Source organism: Salmo salar, chromosome 06 (assembly GCF_965601325.2).
Source record: "Salmo salar chromosome 06, fSalSal1, whole genome shotgun sequence".
In the NCBI taxonomy this organism is placed as follows: Eukaryota; Metazoa; Chordata; class Actinopteri; order Salmoniformes; family Salmonidae; genus Salmo; species Salmo salar.
This window is the reverse complement of record NC_138296.1, coordinates 64,870,743-64,890,484: the sequence shown is the minus strand read 5'-3', so window position 1 is coordinate 64,890,484 and position 19,742 is coordinate 64,870,743. Positions and strand designations below refer to the sequence as shown.

At 41.7% G+C, this 19,742-nt stretch overlaps 1 protein-coding gene across 17 annotated transcripts; it reads left to right on the top strand.

Annotated features, from left to right (window-relative positions):
- The first annotated feature begins 2,965 nt into the window (after nucleotides 1-2,965).
- Nucleotides 2,966-18,054, top strand: tpd52l1 (tpd52 like 1). 17 transcript variants are annotated; one of them, XM_014204718.3, is made up of 11 exons: nucleotides 2,979-3,119; nucleotides 4,485-4,547; nucleotides 5,288-5,314; nucleotides 10,583-10,698; nucleotides 11,442-11,590; nucleotides 13,252-13,353; nucleotides 14,661-14,675; nucleotides 15,255-15,269; nucleotides 15,467-15,505; nucleotides 16,003-16,063; nucleotides 16,703-18,054. In XM_014204718.3, the coding sequence occupies exons 1-11, from the start codon at nucleotides 3,101-3,103 to the stop codon at nucleotides 16,832-16,834; spliced, it is 738 nt and encodes a 245-aa protein (XP_014060193.1). In that variant the 5' UTR covers nucleotides 2,979-3,100; the 3' UTR covers nucleotides 16,835-18,054.
- Nucleotides 18,055-19,742: the final 1,688 nt, after the last annotated feature.

The following is a 19,742-nucleotide window of genomic DNA, read 5'->3' as shown; positions in this document are numbered from 1 at the left end:
TATCCTGCCTCCTGTTTCACTCTGTAATGTGGCCTTGATGTCTGTCTGTGGGACTGTTTCCTCATGGTGTGGGGCTGTGCTCCTCTGTCTTCATACTAGCTGACACAGACATCCTGTTGACAGAGCTAAGACAGAATAAGACTTGGCAGAGCTGCAGAGAGGAGCTCAGCTACCAGTACTAGTACTTACCACACTGATTCCTGGTACAGCATGAAATAAAGCACACCCATATTAAAACTCCCAGTGAATTACAGAATTTCATATGGTGTTTTGATAAGACATGGAAACATTTAATCTTTAAAATCCGTTTGAAATTACTTTCATGGAAGGATTACAGAATGCAAGGTCTTTCAAAAACACATCAGAGCTGAAAAGAGCAGCTGTTGCTTTGAGGGAGATGTGTTCAGTGCTGTTTCTAGGCATAAGCGGTGTAAGCGGCTTTTTTGTTTGTTTTGGAAGTAAGTCAGGGTCTCAACTTTGTAGATACACTATACAGTATATACAAAAGTATGTGGACACCCCTTCAATTTAGTGGATTTGGCTATTTTAGCCACACCCGTTGCTGACAGGTGTATAAAATCGAGCACACAGCCATGCAATCTCCATAGACAAAAATGGCAGTAGAATGGCCTTACTGAAGAGCTCAGTGACATTCAATGTGGCACCGTCATAGGATGCCACTGTTCAACAAGTCCGTTCGTCAAATTTCTGCCCTGCTAGAGCTGCCCCAGTCAACTGTAAGGGCTGTTACTGTGAAGTGGAAACGTCTAGGAGCAACAACGGCTCAGCCACGAAGTGGTAGGTCACACAAGCTCACAGAATGGGACTGCCAAGTGCTGAAGTGCGTAGCAAGTAAAAATCGCCCGTCCTCGGTTGCAACACTCACTCCCGCGTTCCAGGAAGCAATGTCAGCACAATAACTGTTCGTCAGGAGCTTCATGAAAATGGTTTCCATGGCCGAGCAGCCGCACATAAGCCTAAAATCGCCATGCGCAATCCCAAGCATCGGCTGGAGTGGTGAAGTTCACTGCCATTGGACTCTGGAGCAGTGGAAACTCGTTCTCTGGAGTGATGAATCAGGCTTCACCATCTGGTAGTCCGATGAACAAATCTGGGTTTGGCGGATGCCAGGAGAACACTAATGAAATGAAACTAGTTCAGACAGGACAAACCGTTCAGTAAGGGAGAGGAATCTCACTTAAAGGGAATGTTTTCGATTATGGGGGAGGGGAGAGCTTAAGGGAGGGATAGAAGGAAGGAGAGGTTGATGCTTAGAGCTGTTGGCACTTATGAATAGTGCCAACTGTACATTTTGGTGGAGGAGGAATAATGGTCTGGGAATATTTTTCGTGGTTCGTACTAGGCCCATTAGTTCCAATGCAGGGAAATATTCATGCTACAGCGTTCAATGACATTATAGACGATTCTGTGCATCCAACTTTGGGGAAGACCCTTTCCTGTTTCAGCATGACAATGCCCCCGTGCACAAAGCGAGGTCCATACAGAAATCGTTTGTCGAGATCGGTGTGGAATAACTTGACTGGCCTGCACAGAGCCCTGACCTCAACCCCATGGAACACCTTTGGGAAGAATTGGATCGCCAACTGCGAGCCAGGCCTAATCAGTGCCCAACCTCACTAATGCTCTTGTGGCTTAATGGAAGCAAGTCTCCGCATCAATGTTCCAACATCTAGTGGAAAGCCTTCCCAGAAGAGTGGAGGCAGTTATAGCAGCAAAGGGGGACCAACTCCATATTAATGCCCATGATTTTGGAATGAGATATTCAATGAGCAGGTGTCCACATACTTTTGGTCATGTAGTGTAGATAGTAAAATACACAACGTGCCATTTCAAAATGTGGTAGTGCATCAGCAGTTATGCCAGTCACTGACAGTCACTCAATTATCCCATGTCAGCAAAGATTTTATAGATTGCTAGGTAAGTTAGTCTAGCCAGCTATCTAAACCTTGTAGTAATCAAGGCACGTGCCCAGGGGCCCTGACCTCTAGGGTGCCCCGTTGATTTTGTTAGTTACTCTCACTCAGATATCATATGAACATGATATGGCAAAACTTGTAGAATTGCAGGAAATTAGCAGGCCAAAGTCCAAATTGGCTCTATTGTAAAAATGTATGAAAACAAAAAAGAATGAATGATCAAGAGTTCCAGTTGAACATGAATGGTGCATTGCATCTGAAAGACTGATATCTTGAGAGTCTATATCTTCTATCAAATGTTTTGCTTCTTAGAAAGTGAGTATATTCAGCATAATTTTCAAAAGTATAAATAACATGTCTACTGATAAATGTTTACCTGGCCATAATTGTAAATAAATAAAATACAATATTATTGGTTATTGAAAATATATTTCACAGCGGTTTAGATGGTACAATGATTCTCAACACTTGCTTGTTTTGTCACATAAACTGAAATTAGGTGAACTATTAGAATTTTAGCAACCAGGAAATGGCAGAGTAAGTGTTGAATCTGTTTAATCAAAATTCATGTCTATCATCTCATGTAACTAATTTACGACAGGAGATGTATTTACCCTGCTCTGACAGACGAGGGTGTAAATTGGTCAGACATTCTCAAAGCCTAGAATCACAAAGTATCAGCAGGTGGCGTCGTTACATTCTGTAATGAAACTCCGGAAACATTGGGCAATCATGTATTTAAGTGTACATGAAACTGACAGCATTTTAACATTACATTTGAGTTTTTTTGTCAAGAAATATCGTTCAACATATTGCATATTTGGCATCATCAGTCTAAATCAGGTGGCTAGTTCGACATGAAAGAGTGTTTGAACTCTGAAAACGTCACGACACTGTAATTGAGCACGCCGCCATTGGTGTATGTTGGAAGCCCCGCCCATGGAGGCGGTGCCGTAATGGACAGTAAAGGATCTAGTGTAAACATTGGTGTATGTTGGAAGCCCCGCCCATGGAGGCGGTGCCGTAATGGACAGTGAAGGAACTAGTGTAAACATTGGCGTGTGACAGCGCAGCAGTGAGCTGCCGTATCGACGTCTAAAGCGCTGTTTCAGAAGAACAATTCATATTTACTTCAAGTAGACAACTGTATCATACTGCTTCGAATGGAGACCAGACAACAGGGTGAGTGAGCGTTCAAACTCTCGAAAAATGTATAATAATATGTTACACATTATGGATTTTTTTGCATTTATTTAATTGTGTATTTAGCCTATTTGTTATTTACAAATAGCAGAGAGATGAACGAAAACTGTTGTTACTGAATTCATAGTTGATAGCCTTAACCTTAATAAAAATAGAAATAACCTTATTAAGCCGTTTAACTTTAATATGTGATGATAGTCTTGGTAGGTGAAATTAAGTGTAAACGTTTAATAAATTCTACCTCAAAAGACAAAAGTGTATCAATAGAGTAGCCATTTTCGACCAGTTATCACATGACGCGTCTACTTAATGGAACACGTGGTTAACGTTTCATTTCTGTCCAATAGAGAGCATTAGTAATGCCATCTTTTTGGACGCACTAAACTCCGCCATGGTTCGTTGGACAAAGCCTATGGGAAAATTAATGCAGTTTTTGTAAGGTTTTGGGATAAACGCCGAAAATAAGGTCTGTGGTAAACACAGGTTTAGGAGATCTTATACGTTTTCTTCAATGAGATAGATAGTCTTCATCAGCTAACATCACTTTTTTAATTTTGAAGCATTTATGTAATTTAATAAAGCACATAAAGGCTGCCAAATTCATAAAGATCATTTTAACTGACAGATATTGTTATCTCATAGAACAAAACGTATGTCTCCTTAGCCTGTGTTAACCTCAGACCTTATTTTCTACATTTATCCCACAACCCTATTCTTTCCCCATTCGTTTTCTCCATAGGAATGGCTGAAAGAACCAGAGGTAATATATTTTCCGGTATTAGGACTACAAGGTGGCGAGCTCTATGTGTAACATCATTGCAGCATGGTAACAAAAGATCAAGTTCATGTGGATCTAGTATTGCTCTGTCCCTCTGTTAGGTTCAAATACATTTTGCCAACCATGACTGGCTCAAGGCCACCTATTTTCCCTTCCCACAGTGACCATCTGACCAAATAATTGAAACCTTGTGACCATAGATATTCTGCTTTGGAGAGCCTTTCTTTGTAGTTGGCCCTATTATCCAAATAGCAAGATGGCTGTCTTAACTTGTGCACAGTAGATTATCAGTTGAATACTATTCTAATCAACTTTCTGGTTCAAACAAGGTATAGGCATTGTTTTTATCAACCTCAGGTTATCAGGTTACAGTCAGCCTGAATGAACACTGTAACCTACACTATACACCAGTCGTGTGTGTGTGTGTGTGTGTGTGCGTGTGCGTGTGTGCGTGCGTGCGTGCGTGCGTGTGTGTGTGTGTGTGTGTTCTTGTGTTTATGTGTAACTTACTATTTTGTATTTCACCCCATTCATTGCCTAATGGACATCAAATGCATCGTCATCAGAGTTGTACTCTAGTGTACTGAGCGACTACTCTAGTGTACTGAGCGATGGTGCAGGGGAATGGGGTAAGACCTCATATTCAGATGAGTGGGTTATGCCCAGTGGGTTTGAGGTGCATCTGCAACCTGAAGGTGACAGGCCTTTGATCAGTAGACTAGACTACTTCCCCTGTTATTGGTAGTATTACAGTAGTTGCAGTATTTCTGGCCCACATTGGAACAGTAAACCTGTGCAGCATCAATTGCATATTTATTATACTTTCAGGATTGTAATAGCATGTGCAGATAAATAGAATGATTTGGATTTATGTCCATTAATTTGTCTTGATGCTGCACAATTGAACCAGAAAATGGGCTAATGTCTTCTTGATATGTTTCTTGGCCCCATAGATGGATAGACTCCCATTTTAGAATACTCCAGTTCTCTTGCAATCAGTTGCATGCTGTGTTTGAGCTGAATGTTTTAGGTCTTGTGGTGTTTCCAGTTACTAAATGTTCCCTGTATGCATAGAACCTCAAAGGATCTGTAAATGAATTGCCTAACAAGGGTCAACTTCATCAGGCAAAGCATGAAACACCTCTGATTTTAAACTTTTTTTTCATCTGCGTATGTGATAGAAATGTTTCGGGACATTTGTTTTACAGCATTTCTTCTCTTGGTATGAACATGTTATAAGCATAGAATATATGTTTAGAACATGTGACCTCCCTGGACAAAGTAGCATAGGCCTATCTATTTGATCAATTATTACTAATTTCATTAAAGGAATGTAATCTTTCCCCCTTGTTTCTGCTACCAAATGAAGAGAGGGGACAAGGACATCTCAGGACAGGTATGCTTGCTTCTCTGTTTAGCTGACTGCCCTTCACAGAAATGTTCATGTGATGTGGAAGTATGCACTATCCCTGATTCATGTTTAAATATGTATCTTTATTATGAGGGAATGAATGAATAAATGATTGACTCACTTTCACCACACTTTGGCCCCTCCACAAATTGGATAAAAACACCCCTGACAGTGTTAATTCAAACGATGAGTTTGAGTGCAACCATTTGATGAAGTTGCAGTCAAAGGACTATCTGAAATGGGATCTTTGACTTCGCTAGATATCGCACTGCTTAATTCTGCCGTGGCTGAGGTGAAGGACTTTGGTAAATCTAGTTGGATAATCCGAGGGGAAAATCCCACTGATTACTACAGCCAGGCCAGAAATGACGTAACAGGCCAAGACGACGGCCTAAAATGGAAGCAAAAATGGGAACTAATTTCCAGATAACTTAAGCTGTTTATTTACTAAATTATACATTTTATTTACCATGGTTATGAGCGATCTCATTATTGGTAAGGGGACTGGGGATAATTTCCAGTAACATTTCCCAGTTGTGTTTGCTGCCTGCTGAGTCTGACACACTTTGTTAAGCTTATAGGATTTGTTTCCTCAGTCAGTACAGAATGCAGGTCATTTTACTGCATGAGTCAACTCATTGAACATCGTTGAGTTAGAGGGGTGATAATAGTCCATAATGAGATGAGAGTGCTACTCTGTACAAGGCGAGAGAGGATCAGTAAATGTGTCATCAAAATGGAAGACAACCTGTTTTTCTTCTTTGAGAGACACCCACTGTGATGTCATCACTTATAGCCAGATAGTTTACCTTGGATGACAGAGACTTTAGCACGGCTAGAGCAGCCACAATGTGAGAGGCAGGCCTCTCAGTTCGCATTTAGGTTAATTTCAGGTCTCACCGCAGATGACTGATTTCGTGTGAACAACACTAGGCTAGCTGTCAATGCTAACGACTGTATCTGTGGATAAGGGTTGTAGAGTAAAACAATGATGCCTGTGAAAAAGAGAGTGTATTTCTCCAGCTCTGGCCCCTGTGCTGCTGAATATGATGAGTGTGAGTTGGGTGAGGATGAGTTGTCACGCCACAGTCACTGAGCTGCGGGGCTCCTACTTTCAGGACAACGTCGCAGGCAAGACTCGGCAAACGCCTTCAGACAACCCAGACCAACTGACTCCGAATGTGACAATGCCGTTTTTTTGGATGGGGCCGCAGATTATCTGAAATAGATTCCCAAATCAGAGAGAGAGAACGAGGTCGGATGTCCTTTTCAGAGTTAATGTAGTGTTACTGAACCCCTACTGATTGTGGTGTAGTTCTGTGTTTACTCCTTGGCCAGAGTCTCTCTCTCTCTCTCTCCCTCAGCCATGTATGTGATGGTTAATTGAATCAGACTGAGGCGTGGGAGGGGCGGGGCCGGGTTGAGGTTTAGAGTCATCGGTGTACCAATAATATGATGTTCAGGTGACATGTTGCCACAAAGTCAAAAAGGAAAGTCACGAGCCCATCAATCCACTCTTAATCAAGCCTGCATGGTTTCCTGTTAATGCTCTTTGATATTGATTACCATATCGATTTTTTTTTTTTTATGAACCTGAGCCAATGTTAATGTATCGTAGGGACCTCTTTCAGTGCCCCAGGAGCAGTGCTGATGGATGGAACCTCACATTGGCAACGCAAACAACATCACTTTTGTACCAGTGTGTGTGTACTGTCTGTGGTCCTCTAAGGTAAAGACAGAGATTGTTTGCTGATTTTAAAATGAGTCAGCCCGGTGTTGAAGGATTGAAGTGTCTTAAGGACAACACAAGGATTCAATCAATGATAATGATAAGGCTTGCTCGTCTGCATGGGAAGTTGCTAAGCAACGTACTCATAACCCATCACAGTGAAAACATAGAAACAGTTGTTCAAACTGAAATAGTCCCATTCTAGAAAAATAGGATAAAGTCGTAGAGTAATTAACTTTTACATTTTAGTCATTTAGCAGACGCTCCTATCCAGAGCGACTTACAATTAGTACATTCATCTTAAGATAGCCAGGTGAGACAACCACATATCACAATCGTTGTAAGTACATTTTTCCTCAATAAAATAGCTATCAGCACAGTGCTAGTAGGAAAAGACAAGTGCAGGTTATTATTATATATTTTTTACTCTTAAAATACGTCTACTATTAGAGTCACTGAGGCCTGGCAAGATGACAATAGAGAAGAGAGTGATGCAGTAGAAGAGTGCTAGAATGTATACTGTGTACATGGTGGGGCTCCAAGCGAAGGGATCCGCTCCAAAGGCTTCTGATGAGAAAGTGATTGGGTTATGTGGCCAAACTGCATCACAAGCTCTGTGCCACGCCACTCCAATCATCTGCTGGATGTAATGAGAGGCCAGGCCTCAAAGATGTGACTCCTGCTTGTTTGTTGGCCTCGTTGTCTTGACAACAACATCCCCTACCTACGGTCATCTTATGACACTGGTTACTGCTCAATAACATCCCTTCGGTTTAGATGGCATGTTATGTTTAAGCAATAAACATTTTAGTTCAAATTCACTTGATTAATGGCTGATCTAATCTGCTGAGGGTACACCATGCCGGGGCTTTGGCCATTACTTCATCAGTCAGATATTGATCAGACACTCAGTGCTTCACATACCAGGAAGTTGTTTGTCTGGTTAAGCTTGTATTGTAACTGGAAACACACGCACGAACGAACGCATGCACACACACATATTGTCATGTAATTAGATCACCATTAGGTTCCATAAGCAATAGATATACCCCCCCTAAATATTTTTGTTTATATATAAAATCAAATAAGAAAAGAAAACAATGTAATAAAAAACAATAAGCAATAGATTTGTGCTCCTATTTAGTTATACACATTAATTAATTCATGTTTTAAGTAGAGACAACATACAGGACGGTTACTCTAACAGACAACTGGTGGCCTTATGGAAGGGGATAAGCATGACTTTTCCTTAAACTATCCAGAATATATCTTAGCTTTACATGTATAAAAATAAACAGAGGATTGGAAATGGAAGCTCTAGTGTAGATAATTACAGTCAGTGTCTGTGGGAATATTGCCATTGTCACAGTGATGGAGGGTGGCGTTCAGGTTAATTCTGGCCGTACTGTGGTCGTGTTACGATGGCAACAGATTGGGGGGTATGTCTTGCCGTAGCCTGAATCATCTCTTCGAGTTAGACGATTTGAATGGGTGCCTGAGTTTCTTTGTTATTTGCAAAAACATACTTTATGTGATTGTCTCTCCACTATACAATGAGTGTACAAAACATTAGGAACACCTCCTCTTTCCATGACAAACTCACCAGGGGGAGGGTATAATCCCTTATTGATGTCACTTGTTAAATCCACTTCAATCAGTGTCGATGAAGGGGAGGAGACAAGTTAAAGAAGGATTTGTACGCTTTGAGACATGGATTGTGTATATGTGCCATTCAGAGGGTGAATGGGCAAGACAAAATATTTAAGTGCCTTTGAACGGGGTGTGGTAGTAGGTGCCAGGTGCACCGGTTTGAGTGTTTCAAGAGCTGCTGGGTTTTTCACACTTAACAGTTTCCCGTGTGTATTAAGAATGTGCCACCACCCAATTGACATCCAGCCTACTTAACACAACTGTTGGAAGCAATAGAGTCAACATGGGCCAACATCCCTGTGGAAACTTTTCGAGACCATGCCCGACAAATTGAGGTTTTTCTGAGGGCAAAAGGGGGTGCAACTCAATATTAGGAAAATGTTTGTACACTCAGTGTATGTACAGTACCAGTCCAAAATTTGGACACACCTACTCATTCAAGGTTTTTTATTTTTATTTTAATTATTTTCTACATTGTAGAATAATTGTGAAGACATCAAAACTATGATATAACACATGGAATCATGTAGTAACCAAGAAAAGTGTTAAACAAATCAAAATATATTTTATATTTGAGATTCTTCAATGTAGCCACCCTTTGCCTTAATGCCAGCTTTGCACACTCTTGGTATTCTTTCAACCAGCTTCACCTGGAATGCTTTTCCAACAGTCTTGAAGGAGTTCCCACATATGCTGAGCACTTGTTGGCTGCTTTTCCTTTACTCTGCAGTCCAACTCATCCAAAACCATCTCAATTGGGTTGAGGTCGGGTGATTGTGGAGGCCAGGTCATCTGATGCAGCACTCCATCACTCTCCTGCTTGATCAAATAGCCCTTACACAGCCTGGAGGTGTGTTGGGTCATTGTCTTGTTGAAAAACAAATGGGATGGCATATCGCTGCAGAATGCCGTGGTAGCCATGCTGGTTAAGTGTGCCTTGAATTCTAAATAAATCACAGACAGTCACCAGCAAAGCACCATCACACCTCATCCTCCACGCTTCTCGGTGGGAACCACACATGCGGAGATCATCCGTTCACCTACAGTACTCTGCGTTTCACAAAGACACAGCGGTTGGAACCAAATATCTCAAATTCGGACTCATCAGACCAAAGGACATATTTCCACCGGTCTAATGTCCTTTGCTCGTGTTTCTTGACCCAAGCAAGTCTCTTCTTATTATTGGTGTCCTTTTAGTAGTGGTTTCTTTGCAGGAATTCGACCATGAAGGTCTGATTCACGCAGTCTCCTCTGAGCAGTTGATGTTGAGATGTGTCTGTTACTTGAACTCTGTGAAGCATTTATTTGGGCTGCAATTTCTGAGGCTGGTAACTATAATGAACTTATCCTATGCAGCAGAGGTAACTCTGAGTCTTCCTTTACTGTGGCGGTCCTCATGAGAGCCAGTTTCATCAGAGCGCTTGGTGGTTTTTGCGACTGCACTTGAAGAAACTTTCAAAGGTGTCTTCAAGTAATGATGGACTGTCGTTTCTCTTTGCTTATTTAAGCTTTTCTTGCCGTAATATTGACTTGGTCTTTTACCAAATAGGGCTATCTTCTGTATACCACCCCTACCCTGTCACAGCACAATTGATTGTCTGAAATGCATTAAGTAGGAAATAAATTCCTCAAATTAACTTTTAACATGGCACACCTGTTAATTTAAATGCATTCCAGGTGACTACCTCATGAAGCTGGTGGAGAGAATGGTTACTACATGATTCCATATGTGTTATTTCATAGTTTTGATTTCTTCACTATTATTCTACAATGTAAAAAATTTAAGAATAACCCTTGAATGAGTGGTACTGTAAGTCTGGAGTATTCTAACTTTTGGGGGTTGTTTTGTGTTTTAATCGTCTATCTCTCCTCAGGTTTGCTGGACCCAGAGCCTCTAACAGAAGTAGATGAAGAAATGGTGTCAGAAGTGGACCTCTACAACACTGTGACCGATGAGGAGAGGGAGGAAATATTGAGTGAACTCACTAAGGTAGAACCTCTCATCAGCACTTTTCACCGCTCTGTTTTTCAATGTTTAGCTTGGTATGTTGATCGTGTTGGATTCAGGAAGCGCTATCTTGGAGATGGATACATTCTGTTCAACCTTCGAGGGGAGAGATGGTTAAGAAGTTGGTACACTGATCTATCTCACATAGGCAAACTGTGTTGGACAATGGGAGAGAGATCTTAACTGGAAATAGGAGCGGAAGTAGAGGGCATTATGAGTTATGTAAATCTTGGCAGCTCTTGCAGCAGAGCTCCTTTGCATATTATGAGTCAGCACCAATTGGGATTTGGGTTTACAGTTGTTACTCCTCGTCACTGTTGTTTCCCCTGGTGTTGACCTCAGGCCAAATACACTTTACTGTGTTATGGAAGAGCCAGTGTTCTGTACTTCAGTTCCCTCAGTTTACCACTATATTATTATTATATTACCAACACGTACGTATATGTAGCTGAAATTGACTTTTGTAGCCATTCGTAGCATAGTAAGCTTCATCCAAGAAATATACTTTATTTGCTGATAAGGACTGGGATATAACACATTTTGTCCATATGTTACCTTATTTGCTTTATAGAGAATTCATTTGGAATGCTTAAGCCCTAATGGAAATTAGCATCACTCTCATACTCTATATCTCTCATGTCTTAATTTCTCTCTCTCTCTCTCTCTCTCTCTCTCTCTCTCTCTCTCTCTCTCTCTCTCCTGTCTTTCTATGTTTATCCCTCTAGTTAGAGGAAGAAATCTCCACCCTGAGGCAAGTGTTGGCCTCCAAAGAGAAACACCACTCAGACCTCAAAGCCAAACTGGGGATAACACCACTCAGTGAGCTCAAACAGAACTTCAACAGGAGCTGGTACGACATGCAGACTTCCACTGCGTAAGTACCCAACATCATTCAGTGTGTGTATTACGCTTGAGTGGTAGGTATAAAATATGTTACACGCCAGTGTGCATGAAGCCAGGGGGAGGGGGAATCTAAACTAGACTCCTATTGTTGCCATTCAAAGGCTGTCTCAGAGAAAGTGCATACGTTTGGCATTTGGGAAGGAAAGAGAGAAATAGCACTCGCGCCCTCTAGATGTTTTGCTCCTGTCACCAGAGATTGCCTTTATGGGCGTCACAGAGTGATGAATGTATGGATCCGGTCTGATCAGGCTCATTGAGGCAGATAATGACAGGGAGCAAGCGGCCTAATGGTGGTGTGACATCTAAAGCAGCACAGTGCTGCCTGACTGTCTGCCTGGCCCAGGACACATCTATCCACGGGAGCAAGCCAGTAAAAACAAACAGCAGCTTCAGGCTCATATAGGTCAGTACTGTATATATAGCCATTTTCAGTGAACAGCTATACAATAGGCCTAGATTTCAGTCCTCCATCTCTGCCTGTGTCTCCAGAGTGACCTTGTATGTCCCTAGTTATTCAGTTACCAGAGTCACGCTTTAACTAGGCGCTGAAATGGGCAGAGCACCCTTCTCCAATCACCGTTACCATGGTGAGGGGGAACTGCAAACCGCTAGGGTCAAGCAGATCTGGTGGTGCTGAGAGATCATTGGCTGGAGGGAGAGGAGAGGAATGGGCCTCCACTGTGTAAATGCCACGACACACCTCCTCAATCTCCAGTCTCAACACCAATGCAAAACCAAGGCAACGGGGCCAAGTGTAAAGGAGGTCAGCAACTCCGCCATAACGGCCGAGCTGTATCTATTGTCAGTGTGGTTTGTTGTTGGCATCAGTTGATGTTGATGTTAGGTGACAATATTTCTCAGGCTTCTTCTCTCTTTTCTTTTCCCTCTCCTCTCTCTGGTCTTTCTCACTTCAGGCGCCACACTAGTTAGACTCAGTACTTAAGTGAGCTGGAGGACCACATTCTTCTCAGAATTACCTCCCACAGCAAAAGCGTTAGCCAGATTAACGCATTGCACTTAATGCATCTCACAAATGCAGTAAGCTCTTTGTCTTGAAATAGCAGGACTCAAATCCGATAAGGTGATGGCATGGGCTGGTGCTCAGGGAAGTGCAGGAGTTTCTTAGGTTTCCATGCAGTCTGTGTGTAATGCACTGAGAGGTAATCAGGCTCTAGGGGCTGGGGATGTGAGAGGTTGGAAGCCAGGCACTCTGCAGACTAGCAGGCTTTTAGAACTAGAGAATAAAGAGGAAAATCAATGGCTTCTCTTTGTAGGCCAGTGCCCTAACAGTGGTATAAGCTGTACAAATAATCAAAGCGATGCGCTCCTCTGTTTCCCAGAGATTCTGCAGCATCAATAGGAGTGAAAACATGGGGAAACACTGAGTCTTTGTTATCTGTTTCATGCTTCCCTCATCCTGTTTTTATAGATGTATGAATCCCTGACTGATTGTGATACTGAGCTGGAGTATCAGTTACACCCTTGCTCCGACTCTGACTATGAAACTAATCTGTGTGTGTGGAGTGAACAGTGCTCCGGACAGGGACAAGAAGAGAACAAGAGTGGCTGTCCTGTGGTTTCCTGTCCTGTGTCTGTTTTGATAATTACTGTCTTGACTTTTCATTTGTCCAGGTACAAAAAGACGTCGGAGACGTTGAGCACGGCAGGGCAGAAGACATCAGCAGCTTTCACCACATTGGGAACAGCCATCAGCAGGAAGTTTGGGGATATGAGGTACGGTGTCACTGGTGCCTATAACAACAACATCAACATATTTCCTATCCAATCAACTGAAGCCTTACACTACGACTACATCTTTTAGCCTACAGCTATTGAGACAGAATACAAGGGGGCCTCCAGTCAGAATGACCACCCTCGTCTCCACTTTTCTGCAGCCGGTCTGTCGTGTGCCCAATCCTAATTGTTGCTGGGGTTGACCCAGACAGTCTGTTGCAGGGGGCATGTTTGTGTTGCATAAGCCCAGAGTAAGCAGCTTTCTGCAGGCCAGATTGGATGCAGCCTGGGGTGGAGTGGAGGGGGGGGGGGGGGGGGGGGGGATCAGTAACCCTCTGGGTGTCTGCTGACCACTCTCTGCCCTGAAGACCCAGAGATCTGACTGGGCAGGGTAGCACAATGGAGATCCATTGCTGGCCTGTATGCTGGCTTTGCAGGGGCACACTCAGCCACTGGGGAGCTATCATATCATAGACAGCTGGCCCCGGTGTCACTAGTAATGCAATACTCAGACTAGCCATGACAAAGAAAAACGGTGATTTACTGTTATGCCTGTCCATGTCATTTAGTGTGTGTTGTAGACGTCGTCATCATTATTGCATGATAATAACAAAAGTGTATTAACTAACCAATGTTATGTATAAAATCATGTTGAACAATAATCCAGAGAGACAAATAGATATTCCTTTTATATATTGCAGCATGTTTGGCCTTGAGTTAATGTATCCCAGAAGGTATGCCACCTAGTGTGCATGTGTGTGTGCATGCCAATTAGTTTATCCCTGTGTGGACTATTCGTGTGAATTGAAAATACAGTAGAACACGTTAATTTCATAAACCCTGTTCACTATGTTGCCCAGTGAAATGTAAAAAAAAAAGGTGTGCCCTGGCTGACTTACATCGGTTGAAATATGCCAAACCAAATATTTAGCTATGAGGAACCATGGAGAGCAAGGTACAGTATGTTGCCCTGGGGGTGAAGTTTGCAGTGGGCTTTACTTGGGTGACTCCCTTACACTACAGACCGCAGGTTTTTTACATTCTAATGCATAGTGTATACAGTACTGTAAGGATACAGTATATGGCATGATAACCAGAGCTTTGATGATTGGTTAAATGTGTGTTTGAAGTGTGTGTGCGCGCACTGGATCTTTGAATTTGGCTTTTCTTGAATAGACGTTTAATTCAACTCTGCCGTGATTTCAAAATGAAGTAGCCTGATGTAAAGTGTTGGTAGGACACGCGATACTGTCAGGACAAATGTCTTAAATGTGTTTGTTTCTTCATCTTTTTCTATGCATCCAAAGATCAAATTCACTTGGGTAAGAAATTGTGTTTTAGTGTTATTGGTTGTATTATACCTCTGATTTAGAGTCAGATAGACAAGTTTGCAGTGACTGCACTGAAACTAGTCAGAAGACCGACAAAGGCCATTGCTTACGTAAATATGAGTGTGATTAAGATATAATGGTAAGAAGATGACAACCAACTGAATGGGATTAATTCCAGGAATCCCTTGATTTGATTAGTCAGACACACAGTTAGTTCCAGTGCAGTCACATTATAACCTACAGTGGATGTGTATAAACATAAACCTCTTAGTGAACTCCTCAGATCTGTAGCAAACTGACCAGTAGGCATGCATGACTTTGACTGTTGTTGACCATAGCATGTTTTACTTGTGGGTAGTTCAGTATAGTTACAGTTTAGATCATTTGTCTTTCTCTTTTGTACCTTCTGTAGATGTAGCATTACTAGTTCTCTGTAGAAGTTGTTAGTCATATACATTTGAATGAGTCATCACTTTAGGCGATACGGCATGACAAAGTTGTCTAAGAACATATATCATATTACAATATAAGCCATTAGATTCCTCTAAAATATTTTGTTGTTTTTTTAAGGCAATCAGATGATGGGTAAATCTACATTATAGAAATGTCTAGAAAGTTGCCCTGCTGAATTACTGTAGACTAGAGGGAGTGCTTGCTGTGTGTGTGTGTGTGCCTGCGTGATTGTGTGTGTGTGTGCGCGTGCATGTGTGATTTCTGCTTTCTGTAAATTCATGTTAATGATTTAACTCCTCTCTTACCTGGGCCATGCTCTCTTGGGACAGCTACTCTATTCGCCACTCAATGAGCATGCCCGTTATGAGGTAATTGTGTGTAGCCTACTTTGTGTGTAGTGATAGACTTAATCCTCCACTAGATCCCCATCCTTAGCCACCCACCCATTCTCATTGTCTTAAAGGCTGAGTGTTTGTAAGCATTGTGAGTAGAATTGGTATTGGTTCAGAATTTATATGTGAGGCTTTTTGATTGTAACATTGGCATATCCTGCTGCAGTCATCAGGAGAAGATTAATACATTTCTAGCTATCTGACCTGTTTATCCAAAGAGCGACGTGTGGCATCGTAACACTAGAAAAAGTGACCTTTCTATAACACTGAGCATACAGGACTTCTCCCAGTGTTTTGTTAACAAAGCACTGTAAGTAACGGTAGCTTTAGCAGAGCACTGTAAATACAGGAAGCTTTAATAAGTGTACACAAAAGTACAGGTACAGTATGGTGGCTCAGATATATATAAACATACATGTTGTATAATAAAGTAATAGTATTGCATGAAACTGAACTGATTTTCATCCCATTAGGAACTCGCCCAGTTTCAAGTCCTTTGAGGAGAAGGTTGAAAGCACCGTTTCCAACATAAAGGTAATGTGAAACATAACACATGTTGCTGTCAAAGCAATGACAGAGATTTACGTAATGTTGAAGTAAGGCCGGGATTCAATCCGAGCGTGCTTTGTCCGCAATGCGCGTACTAAAGGCAATGTTCCCGGGTTTGCGTAGAACACATTCACGGTAAATGCTGCATGTCTCGGCTCAATCTGAATTTACCTTTAAATGGCGCCATTGCGGACAAAGAACAATCGGATTGAATCCCGGCCTAAGTAAACTCAATATAAGGGAGTAAACATTATGGAGGTCTTTCTTGTTAAGCTTCACTTCCTTTAGCTCAGGAAAACTTTTGGCTATTTTTACACCTCAGCTAATTGAGGTTAAACACTACCCTCAGGAGAACAATTGCTCCACTTTGAATGTGCGCATTTGAGCCTGATGTCGTAATCTCTGGTGTTTCTAACAACCCTGCTGAAAGTTCAAACAGATTCTCGACAATAGCCTATATTAAAATGTTGTTTTGTGTGTGTGTGTGTGTGTGTGTGTGTGTGTGTGTGTGTGTGTGTGTGTGTGTGTGTGTGTGTGTGTGTGTGTGTGTGTGTGTGTGCGTGTGCGTGTGTGTGTGTGCGTTTGTGTGCCTATGCATTTCTGTGGTTGTTTTTGGATTTGGAGCAGACCAAGGTAGGAAGCCAAGGAGGTGGAGGGAGTTTTGAGGAGGTGTTGTCTTCAGCCGCCCACGCCAGTGCCCAAGAAACCCCCAGCAACAACCTGTCTGAGAGCAGTGATCATGAGCGGACCTGCTAGACCAGAGCCTGAAACAACCTCCCCAGACCAGGGTTAGCACTCTACTGCCCCTCACTGGCCCAGAGGCCACATTACATTACCTGATGAGGAGAGCATGACAAACAGTAGGCCTATCTATCCAAAGCCACATCAAGTACCAACACAAATGTGTATTATCTAATGGCTTCTTAGCCTTTGTGTTTCCAATCTGTAAAGCACTCCTGCCCTTGATATTTTATTACTATGAATACAGCTATTACCTTTTGTATTTAAATACAAATACATGTGTTCTGTTTATATCAATGTATTTGATAAACAAGAAGTAGTGACTTTCTTCCCAATACTAAAACAACATTTTCATGATGACACTACTTTCCAAGAGTGGACAGTCACATAATACTATTGGGGGAGGGAATTGTATTTGATACTAATACTTGAAATTGCAAGTACTGGATTTGTAGGCCTATACTGCACTGTAAATGGGGACCAAAGTAAGGCCTCGTGCTGAAAATCTACTGAATTCACTGTCATCCCAATGAATCACACTAATATCTCCTTTATTCCAACCGTGCACTGTTTGCATTTGAGCCTTGATCGGGTCTCCTAAATCAGGACCTAAATTATGCTTATTATCACAGCAGTCAGGCAGTGTAGATGCTTTGACACACTGTGGGATTAAATGTCTATTTTTAAATGTGGTTATTTCTTCTGTTTATTACTGCTAATCTTCAATAATGGACCAAACAGCTGGTTTTCTATTTACAGAATTCACTTCTGTCATATGATTTTCTCCTCGTGTTTATTGTTCAAGTAGATTTTTCTTGGTTGCTGTGGTTTTTAACTTAATTGTGACTAGATGTTTGTCAGACATTTAGGTGATAATGTTTTCAGACATTTTGACTACGTTTTGTCAACAGCAGAGTTGCCCTCTCCTGAATGTGACGGTTGTCATACCCAAAGGTAATAACAGTTGTTATAGTCCCTGTGCAGTCCTGTGTAGCTCGGTAGGTAGAGCATGGCGGTTGCAATGCCAGGGTTGTTGGTTCGATTCTCACAGGGGACTAGTAAGGGGGGGAAAAAGTATGAAAATGTATGCATTCACTACTGTAAGTATGACTTAAATGTAGTCTAGCAACTTATGCTTTTTTTAAAACAAAACTGTATCCCAGAAAGATTATAACACACTATGAATAAACTGTGTTTTCTGCAGTATCATTATTAAACAATTTGTTGCAAACCAATCTGATGTTGTTTTGTCGTATGTTATGACATTGAAATAAATACTATAAGTTAAATTACATGGTACTAATCTACTAAAAACAAAACACTCAAGCACACATAAATTGTATTAAGACAGCCCAAACACATTTTGAAATGTACTGTAATTGACAAATAGCTTCCAATTGACTCAAGTACAGAAACTAATGCCTTTGTACAGAACATGTGAGACGCTATTTTCGGCTAGCGTTAAGGCAGCACTAGTGTCAAACGCATGTTAGTTCGTCATGTAAAAACTGGCCACTGGCATTATCCAGACCTATTTAAGACCAACCAAAATCTGGTTTAAGCGGTAACACAGTTGGTTATGGCATGAATTTTGACAGCGGAAACGCAGCCTATACAGCCGTGACGCACATTGCCCATATGTGCATGGAACAAGATGTGATTTGGTGCATGTATACTTCATATTTAGAAACATAAAACACTAATGTTTTTCCCCCATTTTGTTTTATTTTATTAAAAAGCAAGCATAGCCTCCCCTCCTTTCAATTAAGGCTGTTTTCTTTTTGTCCTGCCCAATGTAATCAAGTAAGACCGTCCATAAAGACCGTGTTTGGCTGGTGAGACAGCTTCAAATAAATCTTAATCGCCAAAGCTTTATTAAATTATGAAGTTCGATAGGAGCAAAACAGTGAGCTGACTTTCCCTTTTTACACTACATGACCAAAAGTATGTGGACACCTGCTTGTCAAACATCTCCTTCCAAAATCATGGGCATTATTATGGAGTTGGTCCCCCCCTTTGCTGCTATAACAGCCTACACTCTTCTGGGAAGGCTTTCCACTAGATGTTGGAACATTGCTGCGGGGACTTGCTTCCATTCAGCCACAAGTGCATTAGTTAGGTTGGGCGCTGATGTTGGGCGATTAGGCCTGGCTCACAGTCGGCATTCCAATTCATCCCAAAGGTGTTCAATGGGGTTGAGTTCAAGGCTCTGTGCAGGCCAGTCAAGTTCTTCCACACCAATCGCGACAAACCATTTCTGTATGGACTTCACTTTGTGCATGGGGGCATTGTCATGCTGAAACAAGAAAGGTCTTTCCCCAAACTGTTGCCACAAAGTTGGAAGCACAGAATTGTCTAGAATGTAATTGTATGCTGCTGTAGTGTTAAGATTCCCCTTCACTGGAACTAAGAGGCCTAAGGTCGAACCATGAAAAACAGCCCCAGACCATTATTCCTTCTCCACCAAACTTTACAGTTGACACCTTACTACCGCCACACCGGCGATCACGAGTCATGATGGCAGTCAAATTCCATGTGACCATTTAGTCACGGTAATTAGGCTTCTCCAAGCTCTGATGGTCATTAGTAGCCCACCAAACATGCTAACTGCCAGCACTCTATTGTCACTCTAATCACTCTGACATCAATGCAAAGTTAATCCAAAATCAAATAAAACCCTTCATGAGAGCCCATGAACTCATGTTGCGTAACATTTCAAATCAAAGTTTATTTGTCACGTGCTCCAAATACAACAGGTGTTTCACCTTACAGTGAAATGCTTACTTACAAGCCCTAACCAACAGTGCAATTTTTAAGTAAAAAATAGGTATTAGGTGAACAATAGATAAGTAAGGAAATAAAACACAACAGTAAAAAGACAGTGAATAATAACAGTAGTGAGGCTATATACAGGCACCGGTTA

Bases quoted from the DNA above. Each gene is read 5' to 3' on its own strand.
- tpd52l1 (XM_014204718.3), top strand. The intron at 15,506-16,002 runs GTAATTGTGTGT...TCATCCCATTAG, and splicing joins ATGAGCATGCCCGTTATGAG to GAACTCGCCCAGTTTCAAGT. The intron at 16,064-16,702 runs GTAATGTGAAAC...TTGGATTTGGAG, and splicing joins GCACCGTTTCCAACATAAAG to CAGACCAAGGTAGGAAGCCA.